Genomic DNA, 20,918 nt, shown 5'->3' on the forward strand with positions numbered 1-20,918 from the left:
TAGGCCTGCGGCGAAACCATAAACAGATTTCAGCAGACGGCAAATCCACGAAAGCAGTTTTATTGGTTAGAATCGACCGGTTTCAGAAGCCATATTCAAAAAGACACTAGTAAGGGGCAAAGGCTTGGTACATAGCATATATGGAAGAGCAAAAGGAGATAACTGGTAACCCAGGCAACCCCCCTCCCAGAGGCAGGAAGGAGTATTTGGAGATTCCCACACTATGGGAATCTATGAAGACTAAACACGGGGCATAGACTGGCCTTGGACAGAATAGCACAACAGCACTTGGAAGCAGCACAATCGCACTACCGCATACCATCCTCATGGCCTGCTCCTGACATCGCCATTAGCTTGCACTAAGAGAAAATGCTTGTATCCCTATTGTCCTTACACATGTGCAAGAGATTGCTCAGAGTGTTTCTTCAGATACAATGTCAAGAAAATTAAATAAAATCTAGTGAACTGTTCAGTACTCCACAGAAGTGCATGAGGTACATACACCTTTCGGCTCAAGCATCACTGGATACAGCCCAAGGGGTGTTTTGAGCAAACGTGCGTAAGCTTGCGTTGCAAATGTGTTAGCATCTTCACTGCGTCTCCAGAGGTCCCTCCTCGATCTGTAACTCGGATCTGTGGACTCGAGAGTCTGTGATGGATTTTCTAGCGTTTAAGACTCCCTCGTTCCTCTGGAATGCTGCTTTCAGTTTCCCGCGCAGGGCGGCCAGCATTGCTCTCTTGAAATTGCTGGAGAGGAAGAAGAAAATCACCGGGTCGAAGCAGCAGTTGAGGGCCGAGATGCAGAGGGCCAGCTCATTGGCAAGGTGCAGGGCTTGCACGCTCCCTGGATCACAGATGACCTTTAGCTGGGCAAGAACATAGGGCACTCGGACCACATGGTAAGGGGCGAAGCATATTATGAAAATGGCAAGGACCACAAAGGTCTTGGATACGGCTCGGGCGCTGGTCTTCTTGCTCTGCTGCTGCGTTTTCCTCAAGGAGACCCTTCGGAGCTTGAGAGAGATCTTGCCATAAGAGTAGAGGAAAAACCCCAGCAAGACAAAGAAAGTGGCTACTGCGGTCAGGTTGAGTGCTGCCACCAGTGAACTTCTGTACTTGAAGTGGAAGCATTTGTGGGAACAGGACTCCTCCTTGCTGACGCTGAACAAGAAAGGAAGCATCATGGCGCCGCAGACCAGCCACACCACTCCCGAAGCAGCCGCGCTGTGATTCACCGTGTGGATCCGGAACTGTTGGAGGGGCCAGATGATCTTCAGGTAGCGATCCAGGCTGATCAGGCTGAGCAGCCAGATGCTGACGTACATGGTAAGGTAGAAGATGCAGCCGACCACCTTGCAGAACGTGGCAGGGCCGCTCTGGTTCTGGTATACTGCCCGGAAAGGCAGGCAGAGGGCAAGGAGGAGGTCTGTCAGGGCCAGGTTCTTCATGTATACGGTGATGGAGTTTGTCTTCTGGGTGCCAAAATGGAACACCCAGAGGGCCAGCGTGTTGAAGAAGAAGCCCAGGATGGAGATGATGGGATACACCACCGGCAGAGTCACTGCTAAGAGGTCGTCCTGGATGTCGCAAGCTGAATTGTTGGAGCCTTTCCCTGGAGATTCACCAGTAGGGAAAGGAGCACTCGTAACTCTGGGGAAAAACCAGGAGGCAGATTAATTATCTGGAAACCTGGTTCTGCAAAAGCTGGGCCAGAAAACCCTGTTTTCGAACGGTTACCCTGGGCATGTTAGTTTCTTACGGGTCTCTGGATCCTGTGTTCGTTACCACTGCTGCAAATGTCGTATAGCAGGGGGAGTGGACATGTTCATGGAGGAGAGGGCTATCCATGGCTACTAGTCAAAATGAATACTAGTCATGATGCATACCTATTCTCTCCAGGATCAGAGGAGTGTACCTATTATATTAGGTGCTGTGGACCACAGGCAGGATGCTGGTGCAGTCGTCTTGTTTGTGGGCTTCCTCGAGGCACCTGGTTGGCCACTGTGTGAACAGACTGCTGGACTTGGTGGGCCTTGGTCTGATCCCGCAGGGCTGTTCTTATGTTCACATAGGACACATTATACAGCAGATTCTGAGAATGCTGCATCCAAAAATGGATGCAATGGATGGAGTTTATCAACTTTAAAGAATCTTTTAGCTGATGAAACATCTCCCTTTTAATGGAATTGTTCAATTAATTAAAGGTGCATATTGCCAAAACATCAATGCAGGTGACTTTTGTGAGACATGTATGTACAGACTGCGATATATACACACTTTTTTTTTTTGCAAATGCACTAAAGGCAGTTTATAATTTAAAATAAGTAAAGCAAAAACCACAGGAAAATAAACAAAACTTTACAGCATTCTCTCTTAGTGAAAGGAAGTTAAAAGATTTTAAAGGTAATAAAAAGTACTGTTTGTTTTCTGGAAGGTAAAACTATCGTTAATATTCTCCCTTTTTTCCTGTTACGATAACACACCATGGACCAAAATAGCTTAGAAAAATGAAACACATGGTCTTCTTTCCTCCAATTAAAATTGTCCTTATCAGATCAATCAACTAACACTTTTGTTGATTATTCGACAGCCTTGAAATGTCTGACCAAGGCAGAGATTTGCAGATTTTGGGTTAATTACAACCTGAATCTTGGGGGTGGGATCACTAGCAGGAATGAAGACAAGCATCCAGACAGACAGCTGTCTATAGCTACACGCCATGTAGGGTTGCCAACCTCCAAGTGGTGGCTGGAGATCTCCTGGGATTGCAACTGATCTTCAGGCGACAGAGTTTGGCTCCCCTGGAGGGGCTTAAATGGGGTATAATGCCATAGAGTCCATCTTCCAAAGTGGCCATTTTCTCCTGGTGAATTGATCTCTTATCACCTGGAGATCAGTTGTAATCCCAGGACATCTCCAGCCACCAGCTGGAGGTTGGCAACCCTATCTGTTCCCCTGGAGAAAATGGATGCTTTGGAGGGCTTTGGCTGGGATAGAGGGCAGGATATGAGTCCAATAAATAAATAAAATATAAAATAAACTCTATGGCATTGTACCCCAATGAAATCCCTGTCCTCCCCAGGCTCCACCCCCAAATCTCCAGGAGTTTCCCAACTTGGATCTAGCAACCTCCCCCCACCCCCATCCTCTGCCAGTGGCCGGGGAGATCTGGCAACCCTAGCTGTCAGAGATTTCAAGCCCTTGATCTATCAAAATTAGTCTTCGGGGGAAGAGTCATGGCTCAGTGATGGAGCATCTGCTTGGCATGCAGAGTCGCAGGTTCAGTCCTTGGTATTCCAGCAAGGATCAGATTCGGTAATGTGAAGGACCTTAGTCGGAGACCCTGGATAGCCACTGCCAGTCTGAGTAAACAGTAATGACTGATGGACCAAGGGTCTGATTCAGTACAAGGTAGCTTCATGCGTTCATGTTATCTACTCTGACTTGCCAGTGGTTCTCCTGAGTCTCAGGTACTGGTTTTTCACATCACCTATCTGGTCCTTTTAACCGGAGATGTCAGTGATTCAACTGGGCATCTTTTACATACAAAACTGACGCTCTGACGCTGAACCTTCTCTGGCAACACTAGATATAGGCTGTCAAACAATTGACGGTGGTACTTACAGATTGCCATGAGGTGCCTGTGAGAAGGTGGTACAGCTGCTGGGCTGAGTGCAGTTGGGAAACAAATGCATTTCTCAGTTGTGGCGGGCCCAGCTTCACTTTCTTCCCCCTCAGTCGTCTCTCTCTGATGTCCGTTCGCCGTGGGACGACAAAAGTCCAGTTATCCTGTCGCAGCACAATTGAGGCCGAGCGTAGCGGCACCTTAAAGATTCCCAGTTTTGTCGTGGCAGAAGGTTCCGCAGGAGAGAGACCAGCTTCATCGGATGTAGTGTGACGGGGCTCGCTGCTGGGAGGGATTTCTCACACCTTTTCAAAGTCCCACAAGCTTGGAATTTCCTAAAGTCTATTCATCGGCTTCCCCTAAAGTCAAATGCTTGCTCGACAGCGAAGAAATGCATGCGGTTCACGGTGCCCAGAGCTTGTTCAGAAATCAGCCCACTGTTCGTAGCTTGCTGGGGAAAGAAACCGGAACTGAAACCAATACTTCTTTGTGGGTTATTGGGTTTTTTTTTTCCAAAGGAGGTTTGGACAACAGGTCTTGAAATAGGGTTGTTGAATGCAAACAGATGCTTCTGTACATTTAGCGACAATTATTTTAATTTATTTTTATCTTGTTTGTTCTCAGGGGGCCCCAAGGGCAGCATGCATGGCCCCCAACCCTTGTTTTATACTCACAACGACCCTGTGATGTAGGTAGGCTGAGACCACGTGACTTCTGCGAGGTCATGTTGTGAGCTTTGAGCGAACATGGGGATTTGAACCGCCTTTATTTATTTAAAAAAATTGTATGCCTGCTTTTGTCCTGAGCATTGCAGGGCCCTGAGTCTAGCGCTCTGACTTCTACACCACACTGGCACTCGAGTCTAAGCTTCAGAATTCAGCAAGCAGAATTTTTCGTGGCTACAGCTATCGCTGTCTCTGTGAAAGGGACAGCTGCAAGGACCAGATCAAAAGACGCCCACCTTAACTTAAAGTGAGGGGTGATTTCTTTAGCCCTGTGGCCCCTACATAGGTTTGCCAACCTCCAGGACTAGCTGGAAATCTCCTGCTATTACAACAAATCTCCAGCTGATAGAGATCAGTTCACCTGGAGAAAATGGCCGCTTTGGCAATTGGACTCTATGGCATTGAAGTCCCTCCCCAAACCCCATCCTCCTCAGGCTCTGCCCCCAAAACCTCCCACCGGTAGCAAAGAGGGACCTGGCAACCCTACCCCCACAGGATTGGGTTGACAGCTTGGGTTGGGAAATTCCTGGAGATTTTGGGATGGTGCCTGGGGAGAGTGGAGTTTGGGGTGGGGAAGAAGCTCAGCAAGGATGTGATGTCATAGAGCCCCCCCCCCTGCAAAGCTACCATTTCTTCCAGGATAATTGGTCTCTATAGATGTAACTTTGAGAGAACTCCAGACCCAACCTGGAAACTGGCAACCTTACTATAAGTTGTGGCTTTGAACAAGATATAGTTGGAGTCCTCCACTAGGGCTAAAAATAGCCGTATTGGTAGGCCTAGATGTATGGATCTCAGGAATTCTGGAACTTCCCACTAGCATTGGAAAAGATTTAGCTCCTCCCACATTAAGATGCTCAACATATTAAGGATGCTGCCACTAATTGTAGAACCCAAAGTAGTAGCTATCAGTAATGAGCCATGGGATCTGTCAGGATCAGGTCCCAACAGATGGACCCAACAGCCTTCAGGTGTGGCCCGGGAATCTCCTGGAATTACAACTGATCTCCAAATAACAAAGATCAGTTTCCCTGGAGAAAATGGCTGCTTTGGGGGATGGACTTTATGGAATTATCCCCCACTGAGCTTCCCACCCTCCCCTGGCTCTCAAATCTCCAGGAACGTCCTAACTCATAGTTGACAACTCTAACTGGAAGCAACTGAGCCTATCAAATCAGCTATAGTGGGTTACAGGAAGGCGACACCATGGTGTTGTCAGAGATGGAAAGCAGGGGTGGGCATTGTTTTCAAACTTATACAGACCAAACTGGAAAAGGCACCTTTGATAGGGTAGCAAAAATCAATGGGAATAAAAATGAAGGAAGGAGAACCACTCACTTCCTAGACACCTGTCAGTCTGGTTTAGAAAATTCAAGGAGATCAGGAAAGATCGGAGGATATGAAATTGACATGGAGCCTTTCCAAACATCAAAATCAAACATCACAAAAAACATACTAATATATCTTTCCACAGTACTTATGTGCTGGTTTGGAGACTGGAAAGGGATTTCTTGGTGCTAAACAATCACTGGCAGTCCCCCAAGGTCCATATTTGAGAATGGGCTTTTTTCAGTTTGTCTGTTCTGGTGCTTTACTATTTAGCTGCCCCTAAAGTCATGCTCCTTCTGTATATTGCTCACACTACATGTTACATGCAATCATTTGAATGAGATGTGACTGCTTGGTGGAAATCACTTGTCTTATGAATAGGTGTACATCCTGCAATCTGTGACACTCGCAGAGAAAGACAACCTCACTGTTCATAGGTGCATATTCCTCTCGGTATTAGTAAACACACAGTTCCTACAGGTTCCCTTTTTGCCTCAGTGACATTCTGTCCTCTTGGAGACTGCGTGTTCTCAGGTTATTTCTGGAACTTTGCAAATGTGCAAGTTTTTCCTCCCTTTTCTTTTGGTGGTTAGATGAAGTCTGTCGATTGGTCTTTGGGCGTTACTATTTTTATGCGCTGCTATCAGTGAGTTTGTCTGTGACTGCCAGGAGTGTGTGCACATTAGAAGTGCCTGTCTGTGCATTCATGATTTGCTGTGCACTCCTATTTATTTACAAGCAGTTTGCCCTCACTCAAGTGAATTCAGTTAGTGATGTACCTTTTGGGGTGTCGAATGCCTCCCTCTGCCCATTCTGTAATTCTGCAATGTCGTAAGGAGCCAACCACTTCCCGCTGTATAACATTGTCTGCTTTCTTGAGGTAACCAAATGCCTTCCTGTGTTCTGTCTGTAAAGTTTCCTGTCTTCAGCTGCTTCTATTAGGGGTGCCAGTCTCCAAGCGGAGGCTGGAGATCTCCCGCTATTGCAACTAATCTCCAGGCGACAGAGATCAGTACCCCAGGAGAAAATGGCAGCTTTGGAAGGTGGACCTGTTGCGCCTGTGCATCTGGAAACAGCTCAACTAAATGAGGGGCTGTGTACTCAGCAAAGCCAGGATCGCCTGTGTCCCACACTTCAGGATCGGTGGATGGAAGGCAGTTATCAAGATCCTCTGTCTGGCTGGACCCTCCAAGAAAGAAAAAAGATCTGGCTTTGATGCCGGGGGAAGCTGCAGCAATCCCGGCACTGACTGCATTCGAGGGTTTTTCCAGTTGGGCACAAGCTCACATGTGGGTTGCCAACCCGTCCCTTGCTCTTTGCAACAGGCACAATGATTCCTCCCCAAGGCTTGGCTGCCCCCCCTTTCTCCACCCCGGTTTCTGTCACTCTCTGCAATGTATCCCTGGAGAGCTGCGGCAATCTTTCTCCCCTCTTTCTGTTCCCTAGTCTGTATCAGGATTTCAAACATCTGAACGCTCTGGCCGATGTAAGCTGGCTTTAGAGTAGCAAGACTACTGTCAGAGGGAGAACCAAGATGATTGATTTCTTTTTGAAGCAATTGAGGCTTGGAAGAAGGGGTCTGATCTTCAGCCTCGCCGGCTGCTTCAGGGCTGGATGCACTTTCTGGAGGGGTGGAATCTGGAGCAGGTGGTGCTTGGGGGGCTGCTCCTGGTCGATGGCAGAAGTAGAGGCTGGGAGAGAGAGGGGTTGCTGCTGAATGGGCTGGTGCGTGCCAGCTGCCGAAGGCACAGATGCACTGAGCTGGGAAGCGCTGGGCTGTGGAGTGGAGTTTAACCCAGAAGCAGTGGAGGCTGCTGCATCGCTGCTGCTCTCGGGTGGTGCGGGCTGGGGATCGATGTAAGAGTCTTCATCCAGATTCGAAGGGTCTGATACAAAGCAACAGACTGAAGCCCGCCTCCCGTAGGGGGAATGGCAAGGCCACATTTGGCTGCTAGGTGCGGTTTATCTCTGAATTCCCAGAATAGGGAGAGATAGCGCTTCTCGTTGGGTTTGCCAGTCCAAGTCATAAAATGGTCAATGAGTGAAAGCAATGCATGATCCAGAGAACCTTTTGAAGCCCACTGGAGGTCCCACCCATTAATATAGTACAAAGGCCAGACCTGCTGGCAAAAAAATAGTAGCTGCTTCTTAGAAAGACCCTTAGAATTTTCCAACTGTTTCCATAACCTTACCAAACAGTCCGTGGGCCTGCGAACCTCAGACTGGCTTCGCCCCATGATGACTGCTCCCCACTAAAAGCAGCACTTCTGCTCGGAGGGACTGTAACCCCCCTTCCTTTATGAGGATTCCCTAACAGCACACGAGAAGAGAGCTTAAGCAGGTCGGCTCAAGCGTGCACGGGAGACACAAAGGGAGGGGTTTGACCAAAGAGTAAGGGTCTCAGTGGTCAGATGGTGAGGGAATTGTTTAGACAACACTCACTTTGCTCAGTCTGACCAATCTCCGCAAGGAGGGATGGAAATGCAGCAGATTCATTGAAGAAAACCTGAGCCCTTACAGGGTGATCGTATGTAAATCTGTGCTTAATCAAACAGCCGCCTTCACACACACACAGAACAGAAAATGTGCTGTATCTAATTTCACCATTTATACTTACAAAATATATCTTTAAGCCTTCCCCGTTTTGGGGGACCGATCTCAGCAAATGGCAGGCGTTGGAAGAGCTTCCTCCAGGTCTGTCGTCCTCGTGGAAAAAAGCTGGATTCTCCTTGACTAATGATGCAAGTGCGCGCTTCGAGAACCAACCGCCCACCAGGAGACTTTCCTGGGGAAGCTGTATGACGAATGCCGGAAGGACTCAAAGAGGGAGTCTCTCCCACCCAAAACTTGTTTTGGGGACTCAAGCAATTCAGCTTAGAGGCCCTGTTCGGGCGCCAGAAATGTGCCCCCCTCCCAATTCTAGTACAGTCTAATGAGGGCAAGGAGGTTGGTTGATTACAGCTTGCTTTATTGGCCAAGAAGTCATAACCGGGTGAGCCAGGATACAGACGAACAGCTCTGCGATCCTGTCACACCGAGGCAGGGCAAATGCAAGAGGTTTTATAGACGTTTGGCATTCCAATACAACAATGAGACATTTTCTTAACATCCGATGTTAGCTTGTCAATGCAACGTCATTAGTTTCTTCAGCGAGCCCTGCTACATTAATGAATGGAGCCTGTTTCCTTGAGAAAGCTCACAGTGCCCTTTTGCAGAGCGAAGCGACAGTTACTGAAGGGGAGGGGGGGCTTATCAGACATTGGGATGTGTGTGCGTGCGTGCTTGGTGCTGACTTGAAGTGTATGCAAGGGAAAGGAAAGGGGGGCCACTGGGAAGCGGCTTCTGTGGTTTTGCTTGTAAGCAGCTTATGTGTGTAGCTTGCGTGTATGTCTGAATGTGATGCAGGTATGATTACTCAGGCGCAACAGACCCTATGGCATTATACCCCATAGATGTCCTTCCCTTCCTCAAACCCCACCCTCCTTAGGCCTCACACCCAAAAGCTCCAGGTATTTCCCAACCCAGAGCTGGCCACCCTAGCTTCTACACAGCTTCCCCCACTGTGTCTTTTTCAAGTACTGAAACAGACATGGGGATGGGGTTACTAGGTCCCTCTTTGCTACCGGCGGGATGTTTTTGGGGTGGAGCCGGAGGAGGGTGGGGTTTGGGGAGGGGCGGGACTTTAATGCCATAGAGTCCAATTGCCAAAGCTGCCATTTTCTCCAAGTGAACTGATCTCTATCGGCTGGAGATCACTTGTAATAGATCTCCAGCTACTACCTGGAGGTTGGCAACCCTATATGGGGACCTGTTTCGGCACCTGAAAAGGCAGGGAGGACAAGAGCTCCTGGGGCCACTGAGCTGTGGGCCTGATCAAGATCAAGGCCTCATGGCAAATTTTTTAAAAACGACAACTGCTTATAAAGTGGCCTTGGGGGTCACAGGATGGACCCATGGCTGCCTTCACTTTTAGTTTGGCCCGCAGGGGTAGGATAATGCAAGCTGCTGCCTGCTGCGTAATGCTGCCTGGTCTCTTGGGGCAGCCATCCATCTCCTTGTGTCTACTTCGTAATGCTGCCTGCCTTTGGGGGTGGGGTGGGGTGGGGGGGTGCTTCCCTGTGTTCAGCCACTGACTTTGCATAAGACATTTGCCTTCGGGTGGGGGAGGTCTTCTGATCTTTCAAAGTGGCTCTGGCTGAATGTTTGTTTGCACCCCTTCCGTGACTTCTTCAAATGCTTGCTCGTCAGCGAAGAAATGCATGCGGTTCACGGCGCCCAGAGCTTGTTCAGAAATCAGCCCACTGTTCGTAGCTTGCTGGGGAAAGAAACCGGAAGTGTAACCAATACTTCTTTGGGGGTTGTTGGTTTTTTTTTTTTCCCAAAGGAGGTTTGGACAACAGGTCTTCAGATAGGGTTGTTGAATGCAAACAGATGCTTCTGTACGTTTAGCGACAATTATTTTAATTTATTTTTTATCTTGTTTATTGTCGGGGGGGGGCAAGGGCAGCATGCATGGCCCTCCAACCCTTGTTTTATCCTCACAACGACCCTGTGATGTAGGTAGGCTGAGACCACGTGACTTCTGCGAGGTCATGTTGTGAGCTTTGAGGGAACGTGGGGATTTGAACCGCCTTTATTTATTTAAAATATTTGTATGCCTGCCTTTGTCCTGAGCATTGCAGGGCCCTGAGTCTAGCGCTCTGACCTCGACACCACACTGGCACTCGAGTCTAAGCTTCAGAATTCAGCAAGCAGAATTTTTCGTGGCTACAGCTATCCCTGTCTCTGTAAAAGGGACAGCTGCAAGGACTAGATCAAAAGACGCCCACCTTAACTTAAAGTGAGGGGTGATTTCTTTAGCCCTGTGGCCCCTACATAGGGTTGCCAACCTCCAGGACTAGCTGGAAATCTCCTGCTATTACAACAGATCTCCAGCTGATAGAGATTGGTTCACCTGGAGAAAATGGCCGCTTTGGCAATTGGACTCTATGGCATTGAAGTCCCTCCCCAAACCCCATCCTCCTCAGGCTCTGCCCCAAAAACCTCCCACCGGTAGCAAAGAGGGACCTGGCAACCCTACCCCTACAGGATTGGGTTGACAGCTTGGGTTGGGAAATTCCTGGAGATTTTTAGATGGTGCCTGGGGAGAGTGGAGTTTGGGGTGGGGAAGGAGCTCAGCAAGGATGTGATGTCATAGAGTCCCCCCTGCAAAGCTACCATTTCTTCCAGGATAATTGGTCTCTATAGATGTCTCTATAGACGCCCACCTTAACTTTTCCTTTTCCCCATCTCTCTTCCATTACTTTAGTTAACACCTTTGCATCTCTTTCCGTGCAATCCTATTCAGAGATACTCCAGTCTAAGCCCATTGATTTCAATGGGTTTAGACTGGAGTATCTCGGTTTACGATTTCACTTTTTGTTGTGGTATTTCAGAATTGGGTCAGTTGGGTTACTAGAGCAAATACCTGAGACGGGGAGGCCTCTGAAAGAATCCCCCCAAGGATTTTGACATAATGACTTAGCAGAAACCCAGGTTATGCTGGAGCCAGCCTGACTATACAAGTGACCAAGGACTTTTGGACACAGCCATATTTAGGACCCTAGAAATCCATGCTATGACTGTTATGGCCTGGCAACATTGCCAGTCATGAGACACTTCTTTTTTGTTGTTGTTGGGGGGGGGGTGTAGTACAGCTGTTTGGTAACACTTAGATATCCAGAACAGAAAATCCTTACGATATCCTTCCCTATGCTAATTAACATGGAGCACAGTCTCAAGAGAAGTTCTCCTGTACATGCCTCCTTGAAATTAACAGAGCTGGTGGGAAGGTCTTCTGCTCCACCAGGACCCAGGAACGCGGCTGACCATCACAGTAGATGGTAGTGAGCCTTGTGGACCATGGGTCTTGCTTAATATAAAGAAGCCCATAATAGTGTGGTGTAGTGGTTAAGAGTGGTAGACTCTAATCTGGAGAATCAGGTTTGATTCTCCACTCCTCCACATGATTGGCAGAATCTAATCTGGAGAACCGGATTTGTTTCCCCCACTCCTCCACATGAAGCCTGCTGGGTGACCTTGGGCTAGTCACAGAGCTCTCACAGCCCCACCTACCTCACAGGGTGTCTGTTGTGGGGAGGGGGAGGGAAGGTGATTGTAAGTCGCTTTGAGACTCCTTAAAGGTAGAGAAAAAGCGGAGTATAAAAACTAACTCTTCTTCGAAGCAGTGAGGCCCCAAAGACCACTGTGTCCAATCTGTAGCCCCAAGGCTTGCTGGTCCACCTCTCCGTGACCATGGTGCAGTGGTTACACTGAAAGCGGATCTTGGGTTTTCCACAGCAGAAGTTTATGCCCTGGCTGCTTGAGGAATAAGTTGATACTGAGGCTTGTTACTTTAGACAAGAAATGGAAATTCCTCATTGTAAGAGCACTCCATACTTGACAGGGAAAATAAAGGTTTACAGCTAGCTATCTAAGTTAGGATGGCTAGAAATTCAAGCAAGCATGTCCAGCTTTCATGGCAGAGAGAGAGAGAGAGAGAGAGCCAGAAGGAAGGAAGGAAGTCCTAAGAATAGCAGTCTGTGTGGCAAAGGGACAGCAGCAGACTGGCCTGAAGGTAAGGCACAGGAAGTGCTCTGTATAGCCTCATTGACTCTGCTTCCCTCCTCTGAAGTCTTGATGTCTGTGCTAACATTAAGCGACATTATAGAGTCAGTTCCTTCTAACACACACTAGGACCAGGAGGACCTAGGTTCAAATCCCCGTGCAGTCACAAAACTGACTGGGCCAGGCGTGCTCTCTCAGCTTCATTGGGTGGAAGTGTGGGATTGAATCCAGACTAATGTTTCCAAGGTCACAAAGACGTCCACCCATACAGTGTGATTTTTCCCTTTTTTTACAGTGTGATTTTTCCCTTTTTTTACAGTGTGATTTTACCCTTCCCGAGGCAGCCCAAAAGGCTTTTCGAAATCCTGCTCCTGGGAGAGAGAGGGGGCTCCAGGAACAAGATTTCAAGCTGCCCGGGAGGGGAATACAGAAAAATTGCACTCCACAAGTGGTAGTGTCTGCCTGCAAAAATATTAGACTCTGGATCCAAGCCAAGGCTTGTTCTGAGGGTAGGGTTGCCAACCTCCAGATACTTGTAGCAAATAAAAGTACGTGCTCAAATGCAAAATCTTTTTTACTATATATCTTATATAGCATCCAACAATGTGACAACTAAAAATTGCTAAGCTAACTATACTAGTGTGCTATACAAAATTATATACAATATTTACAAGAGTGGAAACAACCTCTATTACAGAATGAGTGATATCAGACCCCTGTGGGTATAATTAGCAATGCCATAAACAATGCAAGAAAGTTTGTTGTATATAACCACACAACGTAGTATTTCAACCAGCGAAGCAAGGCGTTTTGGTGTGGTAGGTGCCGCTGGAATGCAGGGGAGCGAATATTTGCTGCTCAGCGGAGCACAAAGAGACACAGTGCATAGAAGGCTGAAGGCATGGTAGGTACGGAAACGCCTTCCGGATTATGAGCGTTTTCACGAACAGATTTTTTGGCTTCATCAGCCGTCATTCATCTTCATAGTTTGTATAAATTCTCTTCAATATTTGCAATGCAAAGAATTCACAAGTTTACTCTTGCATTGCAAATATTGAAGAGAATTTATACAAGCTATGAAGAGTTTGCATTTGAGCGCGTACTTTTATTTGCTACAACTAACAGTTTAGTATGTTTGATATAATTACTTGTTAACCTCCAGGTACTAGCTGGAGATCTCCTGCTATTACAACTGATCTCCAGCCGAAAGAGAGCAGTTCACCTGGAGAAAATGGCCGCTTTGGCCATTGGACTCTATGGCATTGAAGTCCCTCCCCTCCTCAAACCCTGCCCTCCTCAGGCACTGCCCCCAAAACCTCCTACTGGTGGTGAAGAGGGACCTGGCAACCCTATCTGAGGGTAAAAGGGCCCTTATGCCCCAAGCTCATTGGAAAGGCAATAATATGATAAAATCAGCTCCTCCACACAAATATGTCAGTCTGGGGGCACAGAGTAGATCATTTGGGTAGGGGAGATGTTTCCAGCCATGATATTGAAGACGTTGTTATTATTATAAAAGTGCTAATTACATAATCAGAACTAGTATACAGAGTAAACAACATGTTAAATCCGTGTGGGGAGGACACACGAGGTCGGAGACAGAGTTCAAACAGCAACCGCTTTATTGAAGTACAGGAACAGAACTGGGGAACTGTGTAAACCGGCCCCGCTTATATGCCCCCTGGCCGCCTGCGGCCACTCCCCCCCGATCCGAGATAGGGGGGAACAACCCCCGGGTCGCCAATGGCGCGTCCCGGCTTAGGGCCAATGGGGCGCGCTGGCTGGGGCCAATGGCGCAAGCAGGGTCTAGGAGCCTTCATAGGGGACTCAAGCTCCTAGGTCTCCCCCTGCTTACTTGCCTAACTATTTACATACATAATACCCCTCCCCCCTAAGTCTGAACAACCCACAAACACACATAGTCTCTGAGTTAGCTCGGCTGTGAACGGGTGTGTTGGGAGCGGCGTGGTGCTGGGACAGGTGTTGCCAGTCAGTCCGCGGTTGCAGGGCTGTCGTCGCTCGCGGCGGCAGGGTCTTCCTCTGCTCCGACGTTGGGCCGGGCAGCCTCGCTGGCCGGTGGGGAACAGGTGGGCCGTGTGGGCGCAGGAGTCTCGGCGACGGCTTGTTTCGTAACGCTACGACGCCGGGCAGGCTCGGAAGTGCTGTCAAGGTCGGGCGAGTCGGTGGGGCGGCGGCACAGTTGGTCGATGTGCCGCCGCAAAACTCGCCTGTCCGGAGTGGCGACCCTGTAGCAGACTGGGCCGGTTGCCTCCTGGACCGTGGCTGGGATCCAGGCTGGGCCCATGCCGTAGTTCCTTGCGTAGACCAGGTTTTCCTGTTCCACAGTCCTTGGAACTGTGGGGCAGCGCTGGCAGGGCTTCTCCGGATTGAAGTCAGGGTGCAGGCGGTCGAGTAGTCCTTTTGGCCAGCGCCCCATCAAGAGTTCGGCGGGGCTTCGGCCCATTGCGGAGTGGGGGGTGATGTGCTGCATCAGCAGGAAGTTTGCCAGCCGCACATCTCAGTCCCCGTGGACAATTCGCTTTAGGTGCGGCTTTGGTCGTTCGGACCATCCTCTCCGCCTGGCCATTGGTGGAGGGGTGGAACGGTGCTGAGGTCACATGGCGGATCAAGTTGCTTGCCATGAACTCCTGGAACTCAGAAGATGTGAACTGAGCTCCATTGTCCGAGACGACAGTGTCCTGCAGCCTGTGGGTTGCAAACAGCCGGCGCAGCTCCCGGATGACGGACCGCGAAGTCATGGAAGACACTGCCACAACTTCTAGCCATTTGGAGTATGAATCCACGATGACTAAAAATGTCTTGCCTTGGAATGGCCCCGCGAAGTCGATGTGGACGCGGGACCAGGGTGTGTGCGTTGACTCCCATCGCTTGACAGGAGCATGCGACATCTCGGGGTGGGACTCCTATCAGGGCTGGGAACGGCTTACCCATTCTTCCACCACGGCGTCGATGCCTGGCCACCAGACGTAGCTTCGTGCTAGCACCTTCATCCGGATGATTCCCGGGTGGCTGGCATGTAGGGCTTCCAGTACTCGTGTGCGGAGCTTAGGGGGAATGACGATGCGGCTTCCCCAGAGCAGGCACCCCTTGTGGATTGACAGTTCGTGCTGCCGGCTGGTGAAGGGCTGGAATTCTTCCCTCGGTTGAGCCGCAGGCCACCCCGTCCCCACCCAGTTGAGGACACGGGCGAGGGTGCGATCCTTCACGGTGTGCACGGCGACATCCAAGGCGTGAAGGGGCGGCTCCGGGAGGGACTCGAGGAGCATGACGTTGTACGCCGGTGATGGGTCGGGGTCGGACCCCTTGAGGGGCAAACGGCTGAGGGCATCTGCGTGGTGGATGGACGTCCCTGGGCAGTGCGTGAGGTGGAAATCGTATGCGTTCAAGAAGATGGACCAGCGGAGCATACGAGGCAACAGGATCTGCGACGTCTGTCGGTCCGGAACAAAAAGGCCCAGGAGCAGCTTGTGGTCCGTAATGATCTCAAACGGCTGGCCGTAGACGTAGTCGTGAAATTTCTTCACGCCGGCCACAACGGCAAGGGCCTCCCGGTCAATTTCGATCAAGTACCCCAAGAACTCCACCTGCGGCAGGCTCAGCTGGCATTTTTCCTGCTTCACTGTGAGTCTGGCATCACGGAAACGGCTGAGCATACGGCGGATGCACTCCAGGAGCTCCCCCTCGGAGCCGGCGGCGACCAAGGCATCATCAAAATAGGGAACGACACCCAGCAGATTCTTGAGGAGGTCCTCCATTAAGTTTTGGAAGATGCCCGGGCCATGCTGACCCCAAACTGCAGCTGAGTCACCCGGAAGGCGCCCCGGTGCGTGACTATGGTTTGCGCCTTGGTGTCATGGGCCCTGCCTTGGGAGCTGAGGACTCGGAGGACTCTGAAGCTGAAGTGGAGGAACAGGTTGCCTCTGGGCCTTCAGTACCTCCATTGCAGTCAGTAGCACAGGAGCCTGAAACAACTCAGCAGGAACCACAGCTAGGCAGAGAGATGGAACAAGGGCAGACAGAAGCTACTCTTCCCCCAACCCCTGCAGCAGAAGCTGAGAATGGCAGCCCTCCAAGCTCACCTGAACCTGATAGGCATATCAGGACTCGGCAGCGTGTGGTTTTGCAGGGTAAAAGGAGGAGTGCTCGCTTGGAGAGGCTAAACAGACAGAGAACTGGTGCTGAGTCTTTTGAGGATGAAGCCTAGCTTGGAAGTGCACTGACTGATAAAGGCAGTGCAGGCATGCTTTCACTTTACGGAAGCAACCGTGCAGTTTCTCTGTGTTCCTGCTACTGCCTCTGATTAATCTTTCCGGCCGTTGACTCCTGCCTGCTTTGACGACGCCTCTGACTTCTGACCCTGGTAGATAGCATAATCTTTGTCGCCTGCTCCGAAAGGGGCTAAATACCTCCCGCACGTCTGAGGACTGCGGGCACCGCCCAGCCCTTGGCCTATGCCGGCACACTTGGCCGACTCCAGGTCCACCGGCAGCTGCTGGTACGCCTGGGCAAGGTCCAGTTTGGCGAAGACCCGGCCCCCAGCAAGGGAGGCCAGGAGGTGGCTGACAACCGGCACTGGGTACACATGGGACTGGAGCGCCTTGTTCAGGGTACATTTGTAGTCCGTGCAGATGCCGACATCCCCGTTGGCCTTCAACAGCATCACAATCGGGGTCTCCCACAGCGCGTTGGGCACCGGCACTAGGACGCCCTGCGCAATGAGATGGTAGAGCTCGGCGTCGATCCAGTCCTTGAGCGCGAAGGGGACCCAGCACGGCTTGAGGCGGATTGGGGTGGCGGAGGGGTCGACATGCAGGCGAACGAGTGGCCCCTTGTAGCAGCCAAGGGGGCCCTTCCAGGCGTCCTCGAACTCAGTCCAGATGGAGTCGAGGGCGGGTATGCTGATGCGGTGGATGCCTGCGAAGTGGATCCCAAGGGCCGGGAACCACTCGAGGCCCAGGAGGCTGGAACGGGGCCCGTCGACCACGACGAGGCAGAGGAGGCTAGAACGTTGCTTTAACTGGACGTTCATGTAGGCGATGCCCAGGACCGGCACCCAACGATGCTGGTAGTCGGAGATGAGGATGCCGGTCGGCTGCAGCTTGGGAAGGGCTGCATGGCGCCCCAGGTTGTGGAAGGTGTCCCAAGAGATAATGGAGAGGGCCTGAGCCCGAGTCAACTTCCATTTCGCAGGGGGTGCCCTCAATCCAGACAGAGATGGAGACCTTCTCAACGCCGTGGACTTTGTGGAGGTGGATGCTGTGCAGCTGGGCATCGTGGCGGCAACGGCAGGGAGCGAAGTGCTCGTCGTCGGCCAGGTCGTGGACGGGCTGGGCGACGCCATCTTTCCTGGCTGGGCCCGCTGGCCGGCCCTTCTTTGCTGAGCGGCAGACCTTCGCAATGTGGCAAACCCGGCAGTTGGCGTCGCGGAAACTGCAGGAGCAGCGGTTGTGCTGGTCGCCACAGCTGGCGCACAGGCGAGCCACGGGGCCCTGCGACAGGTGCGGCTTGGCGGACATTTTGTGGGTCTCATCCGCGGAGTCACCGTCGTTGGCGTCCCCCAAATGGACGGGGGCTGCTTCGCGAGGCAGCGCAGCGGTGCCACGGTCCCGGATACGGTCGCTCCTGGCTGCGGACTCGGCTGCGGTGGCCTCCTTGATGGCGGTGGCCAGGGTCGAGTCCTTCTTGGCAACGATGCGGTGGTGGACTTTCTCGTTGCGGAGGCCGAAGGTGAGCCGGTCCCGAAGGGTCCCATCGAGGTCCGGGAACGTGCAGAACCTGGCAATCTGGCCCAGCGCTGCGAGGTACTCGGCGACGGACTCTCCGGTTTCCTGGTCCCACAAGTGGAAGTCCAGGCGACGGGCCATCTGGGTGGGCTGCGGTGCGAAGTGTTCGCCAAGAGCCTTCATGATGGCGTCGAACGAAGTGTTGCCCAGCTTCACAGGGGCCAGGAGGTTCTGGGCCAGCTGGAATGTCGGGGGGCCACAAACGCCGAGGAATGCGGCGCGCTTCACCTCAGCGTCCGTGATGGCGTTGGCAGCCAGGAAGAAGTCGATGCGCTGGGTGTAGCTCTCCCACTCGCAGGGGCAGGAAATATCGAACGCCTCCACGGATCCAACGGTGGCCATCGTGCAGTGTGTTTCTTCTCCCGTGTGTCAGAATGAATAAGCCAAGGCTAGCCGGCCTGCCTACCGGGCACTGTGAGGTCACGGAAATGCGAAGGAGATTTCAGCGAGAGTGATTCAGCAGGGGTAGCCGGACTGCCTACCAGCCTTCATCGCCACTGTTAAGTCTGCGTGGGAAGGACACACGAGGTCGGAGACGGAGGTCAAACAGCAATTGCTTTATTGAAGTACAGGAACAGAACTGGGGAACTGTGTAAACCGGCCCCGCTTATATGCCCCCTGGCCGCCTGCGGCCACTCCCCCCCCCCTGGATCCGTGATGGGGGGGAACAACCCCCGGGTCGCCAATGGTGCGTCCTGGCTTAGGGCCAATGGGGCGCACTGGCTGGGGCCAATGACGCGAGAAGGGTCTAGGAGCCTTCATCAGGGACTCAAGCTCCTAGGTCTCCCCCTGCTTACTTGCCTAACTATTTACATACATAACACGTCCAGTTAACATATTAAAAACAAGAGAATGAACTCACCTAGTTATTCCTTCCTTATCCATTCATTTCTAATAGCTTAAAGATTTTTTAAAAATATGCAGCCATTTAGCTATTTAACTGTTGCCAATTTTCAACATCTAAAATATTCTTGTTTGGGTGCTGTTTCTGGTTAATAAACCAGGAGCTGTTGCTGCTACATCTCAGCCGGTGCTCTAAAAGAATTTGTGTGGAACTCACAAACGCTGCAGTGGTGACCAAACAGGTATTCACACTTGCTAACCAGAGATGGGTAAATTTCAGTTCTAGAAAATGACACTTGTTCCAGAAAGGATGCCCACACTTTCGATTTCTTGCATTGCTCCGCTCAATCTCTTTGTTGAAGAGCAGAGGAAACATGAACTGAAAGCCTTTTGGCACCTGTTCAGCATGTTGCAAGTTGTCACTTCCCTAGAAAGAAGTTAACAAAGGCAGTGAATTACCATGGACTGCTTAAGAAACATGTGTAAGGTTCTTCATAGGTTAAAAATGAGGAGAGGCAGACCACTATAGTGTCTGAAAATACTACTTATCAGATTTTGTATCAGATGTTCTAATCCCCACTCTACCAAGAAAGCTCATTGGGTAACCTTGGGCAAGTCACATACTCTCAGCTAATCTACCTCACAGGTCTGTTGTGAGGATAAAATGGAGGAGAGGAGAACCAATGTAATTGTCTTGTGTCTCTACAGGGAAGAAAGGCAGGGTATAAATTAAGCAATTTTTAAAAAAAAGTTTGCTTACATTAAAACTTGCTCTGTAGAAGCAACTGAAGCCTTTTACCCTTTTCTTGCCCACAATTTGTATCAGGTTTATCTATGCCAAAGAAAAGGTGGTCAATCTAAGCCTAAATTGGACTATCACTGTCCTGTGATAGTGGGGGGAGGGGCTATGTGAGTAGGGAGAGCACAACATTGCTTACTATGAAAACTCTGCAGTTCTGCAAAATACTTTCCCAACTAAAATAACAGAAAATGCTCCGTCTCTTCTATTGTAGCCACTTTCGTTATGAGCCCATACGGGCTATCAAAGTGTACCACGTGCACAGCTGGTCATTCATCTTCTGGTCACTGGGGGTGTGGGGGGGAGGTAGTTGTGAATGTCCTGCATTGTTCAGGGGGTTGGACTAGATGACCCTGGTGGTCCCTTCCAACTCTATGATTCTATGATTCAACCTCTGATAGCATTTTTTGACACTACAAATGGCAACCAATTTTGGACTCATGAGTGGCTATTCCTTTTTTTTTTTTTACTATTGATTTAAGCAGACTACAAAACCAGTTAACAGTTATAGCAATGAATAAACAAAACCTCAAATGACCCCCAGCTCCAATATATTCTCTGTCTTCAAACATTTATTTCATTTCAGTCGATTATTTCAGCTTTTCCTGATATTGCCAAATATCATGTCCGCTTGGTGTCCCGTCCCCCTACCCTTATTTCTCCTCTTGGGTTCCTCTTCACCCCCTCAGCATCTTCTCTTTCTTTAACTGACACCAATTAATTAATTTCTTCCCTATTAAAAGACCTCAAGCCAATCTATAAATATAAAATCAGCACAACAAAGAACGAATAGGTAGCTATTTATTTATTTGCATGAAATTTTTTAAGCAAAGGAGATAGATCACCATGACTAGCCGTGTTAGTCTGTCAATAGCAGTAGAAAAGAACAAGAGTCCAGTAGCACCTTAGACTGGAGAGATACTGGACAAGAAAGACTGGATAAATAAGATGCTGGAACTGAGATGGCAAAACTTACAGCTTTAATAAATCAAAATGATAATGTACAATTTTGGGGGGAATGGGAGGTGTGGAGAATTCATTGTGAAAATCAATTTTTAATGGGACCAATAATGGGATTAGTTTCACTAGCAAAAGATTAAAAAAAAAATTTTCAGATGGAAGAGGGTTAGGGGGAAGTCACCTTATTGTGGAATTGTAATATCATTTGTTTTCTTTTTATTATTATT

General features: G+C 50.1%; 1 protein-coding gene across 1 annotated transcript; it reads right to left on the reverse strand.

Moving 5' to 3' along the window:
• Nucleotides 1-590: 590 nt before the first annotated feature.
• On the reverse strand, nucleotides 591-7,916 carry LOC130485827 (probable G-protein coupled receptor 34). Its single transcript, XM_056858973.1, has 3 exons — nucleotides 7,872-7,916; nucleotides 7,271-7,455; nucleotides 591-1,650 (listed from the first exon to the last, which is right to left on the reverse strand). The coding sequence occupies exons 1-3, from the start codon at nucleotides 7,914-7,916 to the stop codon at nucleotides 591-593; spliced, it is 1,290 nt and encodes a 429-aa protein (XP_056714951.1).
• Nucleotides 7,917-20,918: the final 13,002 nt, after the last annotated feature.

Source organism: Euleptes europaea, chromosome 13 (assembly GCF_029931775.1).
Source record: "Euleptes europaea isolate rEulEur1 chromosome 13, rEulEur1.hap1, whole genome shotgun sequence".
NCBI lineage: Eukaryota > Metazoa > Chordata > Lepidosauria > Squamata > Sphaerodactylidae > Euleptes > Euleptes europaea.